Source organism: Gambusia affinis, linkage group LG09, assembly GCF_019740435.1.
Source record: "Gambusia affinis linkage group LG09, SWU_Gaff_1.0, whole genome shotgun sequence".
NCBI lineage: Eukaryota > Metazoa > Chordata > Actinopteri > Cyprinodontiformes > Poeciliidae > Gambusia > Gambusia affinis.
The window spans coordinates 20570262-20582658 of NC_057876.1; the positions used below are offsets into that span (position 1 = coordinate 20570262).

General features: G+C 37.2%; 1 protein-coding gene across 2 annotated transcripts in view; it reads right to left on the reverse strand.

The window, feature by feature from the left end:
* Positions 1-2035: 2035 nt before the first annotated feature.
* Positions 2036-12397, reverse strand: part of glra4a (glycine receptor, alpha 4a) — a 48043-nt gene continuing 37681 nt past the window's right edge. The window contains exons 6-10 of one of the 2 annotated variants that reach the window (XM_044127176.1): positions 10233-10370; positions 9775-9989; positions 8263-8418; positions 5951-6061; positions 2051-2956 (exon numbers count right to left, since the gene is read on the reverse strand). In XM_044127176.1, the coding sequence (XP_043983111.1) occupies positions 2666-2956; positions 5951-6061; positions 8263-8418; positions 9775-9989; positions 10233-10370 (911 nt within the window). In that variant the 3' untranslated portion in view covers positions 2051-2665. Of the gene's footprint in view, positions 2957-5950; positions 6062-8262; positions 8419-9774; positions 9990-10232; positions 10371-12397 lie in introns of both variants that reach the window. The other variant, XM_044127175.1, reaches the window with a different exon arrangement.

Sequence of the window (12397 nt, forward strand, 5' to 3'; positions counted from 1 at the left end):
ATCAAAGGAGAGAAGATTGTGACAATAAGAAGTAAAAACAAAAAAACCTCAGAGAGATATACATTTTTTTCACAAATTGATTTGGAGAGTTTTGTTGGTGCAAAATGGGAGAAAACAATTCAGACTGAGCAGCAGATATAATACTGATGTCTTATAATGTAATGACAATGTACATGTTTGTTAGAAAGATTTCATTTAACTAGTTTGCCATTTCTGAAACTATAAAAATCCATAGGAAATCTTCTTTTGACTTGGTCCCACCTTGACCAACATTCAGCTCAGCTACCTGGTAGGAATGAAAGTTTTTTCCAGTTAAAGAGTTATTAGTTATGTACATGTTTCATTATTGTTTGGCATAAATAAGTTAGATGGAAAGTACTAATGAGCATCAGAGGTGCTAGAGGCCAGTTTTAAAAACAGCCAAGCTGAAAACAATGTGGTGGTTCTCTGTTACCTAGAAGGTAAGAAATTAAGCCTTTTCTCCTAACTTTAATCTATTGCCTCAAGTTGGGGATTAAAATGTGGGGGAATCAGTGCCAGTGATGTGCTGCAGTCAATATTTTAGGTATTTCCATCCCTTCACACACATTCTTTTTGAGAAATCTGCTTAAGCTGTAAAGAACAAATCCATCCATCCATCCATTTTCTGTTCACCCTTGTCCCTAATGGGGTCGGGAGGGTTACTGGTGCCTTTCCAGCTACGTTCCAGGCGAGAAGCGAGGTTCACCCTAGACAGGTCGCCAGTCTGTCGCAGGGCAACACAGAGACATACAGGACACACAACCACTCACACACATTTTAGGGCCTCTTGTCACTTTAAATCCAAAATAGCTGCTGTTGGTCACGCCCCCATACTCAACAATTACGGTAGTAATTATACAACTGTACATCTTCGAAAAGCAGAAGTAGAGCCTCCTGCACAACCAACAAAAATCCAGAAATTGGTTTCTGAATGGTAAGTCAACAACAAAACACTTATCTTTTCCAGTAGCCATTGTAAAGTTGACCAAGTGAGCTGGAAATCAGCTGGGGTTGCTAGGTAATGATGTTTTTGAAATGGCTCATTTTACAAATACCAAAAAATAAAAAATAAAAATAAAAGACGGGTAGTTTTTAGAAGCAGTAGACACTCAAATGGCAGCATAAAATGTGAATTTCTCCTGATAATCCCCTTTAATACTCATTCCTGACTGGTCTGGTGTGTTGCTTGAACTTCACGATCCTTTCTGTACACTAATGTTCTCTAAAAATCCTCTGAGGCCTTCACAGACTTTTTTATTTGTAAAATCCATATGTAATTTTCATTAAACTTCAAAATGGTCTGATTTGTGTTGATCCATCACATAAAATCCCAAATTAATTATAAGAGAGCGAGTTCACAATTGCATTAGCAGAATCAAGGATTTTAGTAGCATTTTAAAATATAGTATGAGCTCACAACACACTAAACATGTGGAGTGACAGATTTAAACACTCTTTCTCATTGACAGGGGAGCCAAACAATACAGAGGAGTTGATTAGGGCTGTAGAGAAAAGGACAGTCGGCTCCAGCTGCCTCTCTCAATTCATTGTCATTAGCAGTGGAACACCAAACCCTTTTCAAACTCATTAGTTGATAAAACAACCCTCTGATTTCCCATTAAAAAACCCATTGGTCCTCCCTCTCTGCCCTCCCCATCTCACCCTTGCATTCCCACACCCTCAAATCCTCCCCTGACACTGGAAAATAAACAAGCAGCTCCCATCCATCCCATGTAACAAGAGCTCTGTCACATATAAACTGCACACACAAATTTCTGAGCTGCAGATTTGAGCGGACTACCTGTTTTCTGTAATATTTGCATTTCAGAATTTAGTTTCTACTTTCACTTTAAGCTCTGTGCCCTCTTGGGAATTTTGGGCTGATGGGAGCTATTAGTGGGCTGAAATAGGAAAGTAATTGTGCGTCACGCAGTCAGGATGTGACTGAGTTTCTAATGCACTCTTCTTTTTTAAAGTAATCAACTGAATATTTTGATTAAAGAAAAGTGAAATCTTATCTTGGTTCCTGGCAGAATAACAATTTATTTAAATTTTGACAAAAGGAAATACATATTTGTGCTTTGAGCAGTTGAACAGCTTTGTTTATATACATTTTAATACACTGTTTTACATACATACATACATAATCTACTGATCACATACTTAAAATCAAATTATCGTCACTTATTGAATATTCATAAATATCAAATTCCCCATCACCCATATACCAATGTGATAATCTAAAGTTGTAAAAAATTTTCCTTTAACTTTTAATTGTCAAAAACATTCATTTAAAGCTGCGTAGAGTCAAAATTCAAGTCAGCATGATCAACTTTTCTAAATTCTTGAACCATCATCTGAAATAAAACCCACAGCTGTTAGCGCCATTTTGATTGATCCAAACGACTCGAACAAACACACATACTAGAAGGTGACCAATAACACCAGCGAGAAGCCACTCCTTCCTTTTCACGTCTGAGATCCTGAAGACGCACCTGAGCACAAAGCTTCTGTCATTTCTAGTTCTGGCTTTGAGAAGCTGTGATGCTTCTTCATACTTCTTTTGTTTTTACTCACTGTAACGGGTCAAACAGGCAGTTTTGGTTCTGAGAAAAACATTAACATAATGTCAGCAGAAAGCGTTTTACAAGTTTGCATGGATGTCCTCGTGTCGCAGCACTTTGTAGGTGACCCAGTAGAAGATGTTGAATATGAGAAAGCTCAAGGGAAAGACGGCTCTGGATATGGTGTCGATCCGTTTAGCCCGGTCAACGAAACGCTTGTGAAGGACTTCACCGTCGTACATAGTGACTGGGGGCAAAGGGGAGAACACTGTGGGCCCTTCCACGGCAGTCCCGTCTTTGGCTTGCAGGCAGTGACCGAGTCCATAACCACGGAAGTAAAATCCTCGGCTCTCCCGCATGAGTTCCTCCTCCTGTCGGAACAAACACAGGAGAAAAAGCATTTTTAGTGGTTTTTCTCTATGTACTTTTAATTCAGGGGATCACCAGATGTATCTGGAAACAAGTTGCTCAAAACTGTAGCAGTAAAAATTGGTGTGAAAGCATTTTCTAAATAATAATAATAATAATATAAAAAAAAAACTCTGAAAGGTGACAAATATAAACGGTTTAGCAATTCGAATGCACAAAAGAAAAACGCAGATGTCACACAGCAATTTTAAAGTTGTTGAATGAGAGTAGACAGTATTGTTGCAAAGAAAGCTAAGAAAAATAACGGTTGCTTTCCTCAACCATTGTTGATGTTTGAATTGACCATGTCTGGCTTCTTCCTGTGCAGAATTATGGTGCGTTCACACCAAACAAGATCTCCGTGTCTAGCATACATTCAAAGTCTATGTGGCGGTACATCGTGGTGCATTTCTTGCATCTAGCACGGTGCAATTTTAAAGTGTTTGGAGTATTTTGATGGGTCAAGCACGTCCGATAAATAGGCCAGCAATAGAAACAGCAGATTTTTTAGAGCGATTTTAACACATCTTACGTGCCCTCGAAGCGCCTCAATATAGACTTTGAATGAAAATCAGGCGCGCAAATCACTAGGTGTAGAGCAAAATGTCAAGTGAACTTGAAGCTCTGGACATATTTTTAACACACAAAACGCATTTGGTGTGAATGCACTATTGTAAAGCATGTCTAACATCAATGATGTAAAAGTCAAATAAAATGTGACACGACCGTTCTGACTGCAAATACTTTGAAAACTATCGAATGCCACATATGGGAGTGGCACAGATTGGATATATTTTGGAGGTGAAAAGATCAGAAATGGGCCGTTGAGATTGCTATAAAAAAGTCGGATATGGATCACAGTTGCCTACTGCCTTAGCCTTAGATCAGTCAAAGTTTACTTTAAACAACAAGTAAACTTTGACTGATCACAATCTACAACCTTAAGGTTGTAGAATCAAGGCCACTTGTAGAATCTCCCAATTCTACAACTAAAGATCGCTTGATAAGACTGGGTCCATTTAGTCAAACTTTTTTTTTTTATTTTGAGTTCAGTTTGACCAGCTAATCTGTAGCAACTTCTTATTTCAGCACATCTATTTTATTGGATTTGTTTGGTTTTGTAATTAAGTGTATTAATAGATGGCTTATTTTTAAACAACTTGTTTTTATATATGCTAGAGGAAAAAGCTGACAACAAAAACATTGCCAAATGAGTTTGAGATCTGAAACTTTAATTAGAAACACAATATTCAAAGCTAATCTTCCTTAATATGCCGAGCAGATGTTTACAAATTCTTCTACTGACTGATCTTATAAATGTTTTATAAAGCACAAGGCAATGATTCCACTTTTGCCTTCATGCTTTTTTAAATTAAAGACAGATATTTTTTACAGTGAATGAAACATTGTTTCTGCCCTTTGAAGTGAATATTTATAGACACGCAGCTTAACTCTGACAGCCTCTCTGACACTAGCAGAGATTCAGTTTAACGGGAGGAAGTGAAGATGTGTGATCTAAATTGGATGATTAGCAGTCAGTCCGAAGACCTCTGAAAGCTCTGATCCGACCGTTTCAACGCTTCATTTCTCTCTCACCAACACTGACAGCTGCCAAATTCTGGACGTACTTGGAACAGAGACACTGAAAGCTCCCGTCAGATATTATGCTACTAATGTGTATGAGAACTGACTCTACTCTATTTAAACAGATAAATTTGTCTTTAAGTCAATTTCCCTATAACTGACCGCTCCGATCTCTAGAGTTTATACAAAACTGCTAGTTTAACGTCATATAGAGTTCATTCTATCGCAGTAGAGTGGTTATGAATTACTTTATGGTTACTGTATGATATCCAAAAGACAAATTGCACCATGCAGCCAAGCTATAGGGAGTTGTTGCTCCTCTAGCACAGCTTAATTATTCCTCCTACTCTTTCTTAAATGATACAGTATGTCATGTACTGTAAAAGTACGGTCCTCCAAAGATAATTATTGCTTGTAATCTGAGCTCCGTTCTCATAGCAGCAACAACACCAACATATTTTCCTCTCTGTGAACCCTGATGCTATTTCTTTCCTGAAAATAATAATGCACATAACTATTGGAAAAGTGCAGGTGGCACCTTTAGGCTCCTGGAAATTACACTGAAGGATGAAACAGACTCCTGGAGGTCCACAACTTTCCCCCCCAATATACTGGCTGATTTCTTTAGCAGTTTTTGTTATGTCACACAGGGAAGAAGTGTTTTTAGGGCTGACACGATTAATCAAATTAATCATGATTAATTGATTATTGGAATAATTTAGTGATCGATTAATCATTACCTGGAGTTTACAGACTTAGCAAATGACTATTTGCTGAAAGCAGAACACAGTCAGAGCAGTAATTAATCTTAAACTGTACAAAAATTACATACATTTTGCATTTAAAATGAAATGCAAAATACGGTTTGCATGATATGAAAATCTTTGAGACAAAACTGTGAGACACAAAATACATCAAATTCAGAGAATGACCCAATTACGTTCCACAAAGCTTCAGTAATACAGTATTAATTTAATCTTTCTATGTTTTCAATATAGAGATAAAACAAAAACAGCAAAAAAGCAAAAGAAACAGCTGTCTCAGTTAATGCCACAATTCTTTGAGAGGCTTAAGAAAAATAAGAAAGAGAGCAAGAAGAAGTCTAACCTATTTTAACAAGGAACACAGGGACAATAAGGGGCAGAAATTTGAGGTTAGTAAAATACTGATATGCAGGATCAGAAGGTGAGCAGCAAAGGGTTCATGAAAATGGACGTGGGTTTGGTTGTGAGAAATACGGCAGGAGAAATTCATGTTTGAGGTAAAAGTTTCACAACACAATCAATTTGGGTGGCTGGAGGCACAGACAGAAATTGGGTTGGAAGGTCAGGGTTGACACGGGCTTCATTCGTTTTTTCTTCTTTTTTTTTTACCCTTGCACAGGCGCTGCAATGCTGACTCAGATTTCTGTAGGCTGAGTTGTTACCAGGAATGTCATTGGGTTTCCGCAAAGACTCGACGCTTGCAGCCCTACTGCCAGTTGCCTCCATCGAAAAGGAAAATTAAAACACAAGAGGGGGGAAATGTTACTGCTTTTACTTGAACTTTAATTTAGTTATTTAGTTTAAGTGCCTTCTGGATGCAAATTTCAAATCAAAACAGCAGATACAAAAGAGGCAATGATTCAGTATAATATCTGAGCCCTTGTACACACTTAACCAGGTGTTTATATGTACTAATATTTCTGCCACATTGTTAAAAAAATATTAAATTTTCATCCACATGAACCTGCACAAATCTGGGTTCTGAGTGTTGTTTTAAACATACCAAACCCACAGGGGGCAGTGTAGAGCAGTGCTGAAACCTATGTCAGCCAATCAGATTGCTTAAAAAAACAAAACAAACCAAAAAAAAAACAGGACTTCCTGTTAGGAATTAAACATGGCACCAGGAAGTTAATTTTATGGTCATACATAAAATTGAGCTACTTGGGTTGAGCTACTTTTAAATAGCGTATTAGAATATAGAATTAATAAAACACAAGCGTATGTTGACTGGAAATGGTGTCAAAGTAACTATGTGGATATACTGACGCATTATTTGTAGCAGACTGTAACGCGCAGAACCTTGAATACATTTTTCACAAATCTCCACTTTGGTCGGAGTTTTTATAAATAATTGTTTTTAATAAAATTAAATGCTATTTTGATGTGGATGAAAGGCAAAGCCCATGAAAATTGATTTGTTTTCCCAGATATTTGGCTACGTGTGGACTATGCTTGAGATTAGGAACAAGGTCTCGAAGGAAAAATTAATACTCTTCATGCAGTAAATGCAAACTGTTTTAAGAAAGACTATAATTGGATGTAAAGATTAAATATTTGATTTATTTCTAAAGAACAAGGCAAGCCAGAATATTTAGTTAACCCTATGTTTGTCTGGTTTTGCACTCTCCACTTAATTCACAACTTCTCTGCAGTATAACTAATCGGGTCACGTGTCGAAACCTCTCAGATGGATAGTTTGTGACCTCAAACACCTCTGGGGGGGTAATTGTGCTACTGATGTGAACATCAAACATCTTTTTCCCTGAAAGACCATTACTTTCTCTCCTTTGTATGGATGGTGGATGGCAGACTGCCCAGTAAACTCTACTACATTTACAGAGAACACGTCTGAGGCTGCCCACTCTCCAAGCCATTTAATGGGATTGTCAAGATGTCTTGTCTATGGAAAAATAAGTGTTTGTTATTTATCTGCCTTTAAGCTGGATCCACTATGGTAGGCGTATTGTTGTGTGAGAAAAGAGGCCTTAATCAAAACTAAGACATTTAATGGAAATGTTACAACAAAACACCTAATATCTGCAACTGCAACTACTTGGTGTTTCACCAGCATTTAAAGCATAAACTAAGAACACGAAGAAACTAATCTAATTAAAAAGCTAAACAAATAAAACAGGATGAAATTAATACTACAACAATACAAAAGTGGGGGAAGAAAGATGATGAAAATATACTCAAATCTTAAGTTGCACCAAATTCATGAAGTGGTTACAGATGCACCAATTGGAGCTTTATGGCTGAATTATGCTTTTTTTTTTTTTTTTTACATTGAATGACCAATAGATTTAAATAAAATTTCAAACCATTCTAAAAACTGTTTTTTAATCTTTTGTGCCCATTAAGTTACAAATGTTACAAATGAGTGTAAACCTTTAAAACAAGGTTTCTCTACCTTGTTTTAACGTCATGTTTGTGCTTCTTAATACAAAAAGAGCCACAAAAGCCTGACATTAAATACTGCAAATAATATATTTACTGCTTATGAATATTCAACATTTAAATGTATGAAGCCGTGTAGTGGAACCACTGCATCCCAGTTTCTAGAGTCATGGAAAGGTTGTTTCTCAGAATCAAATGGCGTGACAAAAATAAAGATTCTCGAAGCTCCTCACAGGCCAGTGCTCAACATGAAAATGAGCCGCACTGAGATGAGCAGATCTTCCTCATGTAATATGACAGCCAGCTGTAGCGTGTTGATGTTGTCAGGTCCAGGATACATAGCACGCCACAATAACAAGAGGCACAAGTCAACATTATAGGAGCTGACAAGGTGATGTGCTTCTGAATGTGTGTGGTTTATCTTGTGCCTACTTTTTAGGAATCAGCTGCATCTTGTGATGGCTTGAATGGTTTATTTCCTGGAGACATCCTTCAGCTGTCTGTGTTCCTGCACAATTTACACTTACTATTCTCTGTTGCCGTTGCTTTTTCCTCAGCCTGATGAACTCTTTGTGTTGCCTCGAGACAAAGTTGACGGCTGCATACTCCAGCAAGGCGGCGAACACAAACAGAAGGCACACTGCCATCCATATGTCAATGGCCTTCACATAGGACACCTGAGAGCAGGAAACACGACAGGATAATCAAGAGCCAATCAATAAGGCTGCAGGAAAATTTGTGGTTGGTTCACAGTCCACCCGTTTTTCAGCTGTGGGTTGCACCGAATCTCATGTCTGGGATGACCTAGAATTGAAATGACTCAGTGAATTGTGGGCAGCTGAAACATAGCGATCAGACAGGTCACGGCCAAGACTCGGGGAGTGCCCCAGCTGTGTCATTCATAAAAGACGACATGCCAAAGCACATCAGTAATACGGGACCAATGCATAGAGGCTTCACTTAATTAGGCAGCAATTTACTGGCTGTTAAAGAAGCAAGCACTGGAACAAGAAAAGGAAATTCTGCATCCATTATGATTTTCTGTCATCATCTCTTAACAGGATCTAAATTATGCAAAATTATGACTAAATTCTTCAAAGTTTGTCATGCCAAAGTACATTTTTCTCTGACTGATTTAATAACAAATTTGTTTCTTAAATCAAAAGTACAGCTACTTTTACATGTATGTAGCTGAGATTAAGTTTCTGCTGCCTTCTCTCTGAGCCCTCCGGTATAATCAGGAAATAATAGAACATAACCAAATGCAACACCAAATAGATTAACTTGCTTTAAGATATAGTCACAACCAGTTAATCCCCTAATTTTTCGTTTGTGCTTCTGCTAACGTTTTAGCTACCCCGAATTTAATTTTCACAGAAAAATCTGAAGCACAAATTTACTTGATTGTTTTCTAAACATTCAGATGAAAGACAAACATTTGTGTTCAAGTTTTGCTTACCAACTGTTAAGATTTTATCAAGTGGATAGACAATTGTATTCATGCTCTTATTTTGAAGTACTGGCAGAAGTCCTATTTCCTCTCCTCATATTCTCTCTCTTTCCCCCCCAAAAAAAACTTTATTTCAAACCAGGAATACAGAAACAAAATAAAACATGGATAGTAGCAAGCATAAATACAACATCTTAGGGCATTATGTAATATGTAAATTATATTGTCATAATTACATTGGTACTCCATGGTTGTGGTCGTTAAAGGCAAGATATAATTTTAATTGAAGTTGTCGCATTAGCATTAGCTTCTGCTAAACATAGCAGAACTAAAGTTTGTGATTAGTGCTTTAGGATTAGCCCTACTAACTTTTTAGTTAGCGGTGCCTAACACTGATCACAGCAACATCTTACAAAACTACTTCACTAATTTCTGTGGGCAAAATTTTAAACTACTGCAATACAGTTGTGCTGCTTTTGTCTGCATTACTGTGATTCCATCCAAGTTTGTCTTGATATCTCAGGCTACTTTCATGTACTTTAACCAGAATCCAGTAGAAATATAGCCAGTCTTGCAGGCTTACCTTCGGCAGAGAAGCTCTAGAACCAGAACTCTGTGTGGTCATTGTCAGCACTGTGGTGATACCCAGACCAACTCTGGCCGGCGCAGCATCCATGTTTATCCAAAAGGACACCCAGGACAGGATAACGATGAGGAGCGAAGGGATGTACATCTGGATCAAGTAGTAACCCATCTGCCGTTCCAGGTGGAACTTCACCTCAATGCATGTGAATTTACCTGAGGGAACAGCATAAAATATTAAACTCAGACTTATTGCTCTTCTTTGTATTTGTTTTTTACACAAAATACACCGAAGTTGTTGCTTGTGGCACCATAAAAGCTAAAAATGGTAAGCAAAATAAATCTCCTACAGTCAATGTAACCATATCAGTGCAGAATGTATTAAAGGAGATGCACACCATACTGGCTTTTACTAGGTCGTTGCTTTTTTAAGACTTTGAGTGGAATTCATTCATTCACCTGTGTTGTAGTGCTTAGTGCAGTAACCCAAGTCCTTTTCTTCTTTCAGCAGAAACTGTGGGAGTGTGAGATCATCAGCCACTTGAACAGGGTTGTCAGACAGCCACTCAAAGATCAGGTCATTCATGGTGTAACCGACTGTGAAAGAGGATAATAGGACATAAAGCAGACACAGACGATATTCCACCCAGAGAGAACTGTTTTTCTCTTTATGAGAAAATAAATATGTCCATGTTTTTTAAGTAAGTGCACCTACAACACAGCTCAACATCATCCATCCTTCTTCTGACAGTACTGGTTATCTAACCAGACACAACTCAGTAAACAGAGAAGACAGACAAGAGAAGGGATGCTGTCTTGCAGACTGTGTTGCCCCATGACTTTCCATTACCACTGGATTTTCCAAGGTCTGGCGAGGCAACTGGAAACCCTCTGACATTGAAAATTGAAGGTTTTTCACCAGGTTGGATCTTTAAGTCTGGTACCAATGATGGCTATATTAAAAGAAGAGATGGTTGCAATAACTACCTCTTTATCTGCTTTTCTGACAGTTTATATCTCTTAATTAGCTGCAGAAATCCTCCCCAACTACCGTTAATGACCCTGTTGCTACATGGGCTGCATAGTTACAGAGGTCCACCAATGAACCGTCATTTAATTCAGGTGTGTTGACCACCACTGTTCTAAGATTACAAAATAGGTTAAAGTGATCAGAAGAACTGGACTGATTTAGAGAGAAATGTAAGAGAACAAGTAGATTTAATATAAAAGTAGTTCCTTTTATATTAAGGAACTACTTAATATAAGCTCAATTATATTGTTGAAATTAACAGTTCTATTTCAATATTGAGCTGAAATTGAGCTGCTATTAAGGTCATGATCGTGTGATGTCTTTGCAGCCTTAATAAAAGTGACACACAGTAATAATCTTCAGCCAGAAGCCTCTTCATTTAAAACTAACTGCTAAGTAAATTAGTGGTTCAGAATTTATCTGGAAGCATTAAACTAAGAGAAGCTAAGGGTCTTAAACATTTTCAAAATTAGCTAAAGTGCTAAATAAAATATTAAGATTTTTAAAGCGATTTAAAAAATATAATATTACTTCCAATAAGAATAAATTTGTTGATAAATCAAAGTACTCCAAACCACAATTTACTTTTCAACTCAAATAGATGAATAATGCATTTACTACAACATATAAATTAATACTTCAAATATTAAGTCCAGGAAATTCATTCTAATTCATTTGCAAAAACGTTTAAGGCAGTTTATGAATCAAAACAAAGATTCAGTAGAAATATGTAACATTTTGAATATTTCATTATTTCTTTTATATAGTTTACGAAAAAAAAAAAATAACCAACAAATGTAAATGTTTCAAGATATATAGTTTTGCTTTAAGCTTTCAAATGAAATTTCACCTTGCATGTTTAAATGATAAAATTATTAATTTTGAAGTTCTTATGCAGAACACTGGCCAAAAAGAATTATCCTGCATTTTGCTAACAAACCGAAAACGCAATGATATGTGGTACTTGTTGATACCCATTTATTTAAGATGTTGCGTGTTTTCAGAACTGTGCAGTTTGTATTGTGGCAAAAATGCATGCAGCATGAAACTCCGCAGACTTCCATCTGAACAATACTTATATCTACTGGGAACCTTCAGGGCCTGAGCTGCAAAGACATCAATTATTCAAGATGCTACATCCAACGCTGCACCTCACGTCTGAGAAACACTTCCACAAAAACACACTTATTTTGTTCTTGAGAAGAACTGTCATTCACACATCCTCCCACAACAACTGAGGAGAATGCCAATGCCTTCCTAAAACAATACAACGGTCTGCTTTGCTTCTGTCAATTACAACCGTAAGGTTTGGCAAACATGACCGACTCACGTAGCAGACTAAAAGAAATTCCAGAGCCAGAATGTCTGGGATAGTGAAGCAAGGTCCATTCGTCGCATGCCATCCACTTTCTTATGTTTAAAAGCCATTCATCAAGTGAAATGCTTCACAGCCACCGTCTCAGTCTCTCTTCCATCCTTTTCATCAATCATTGAAGATAGAAAGTAGGTTTAAGGTTACTAAATGCTAACAACTCAAGTATTTGGAGCTTTGATGTGTCAGAACAGGAAAAGCTTTTTATATATCTATATAAAC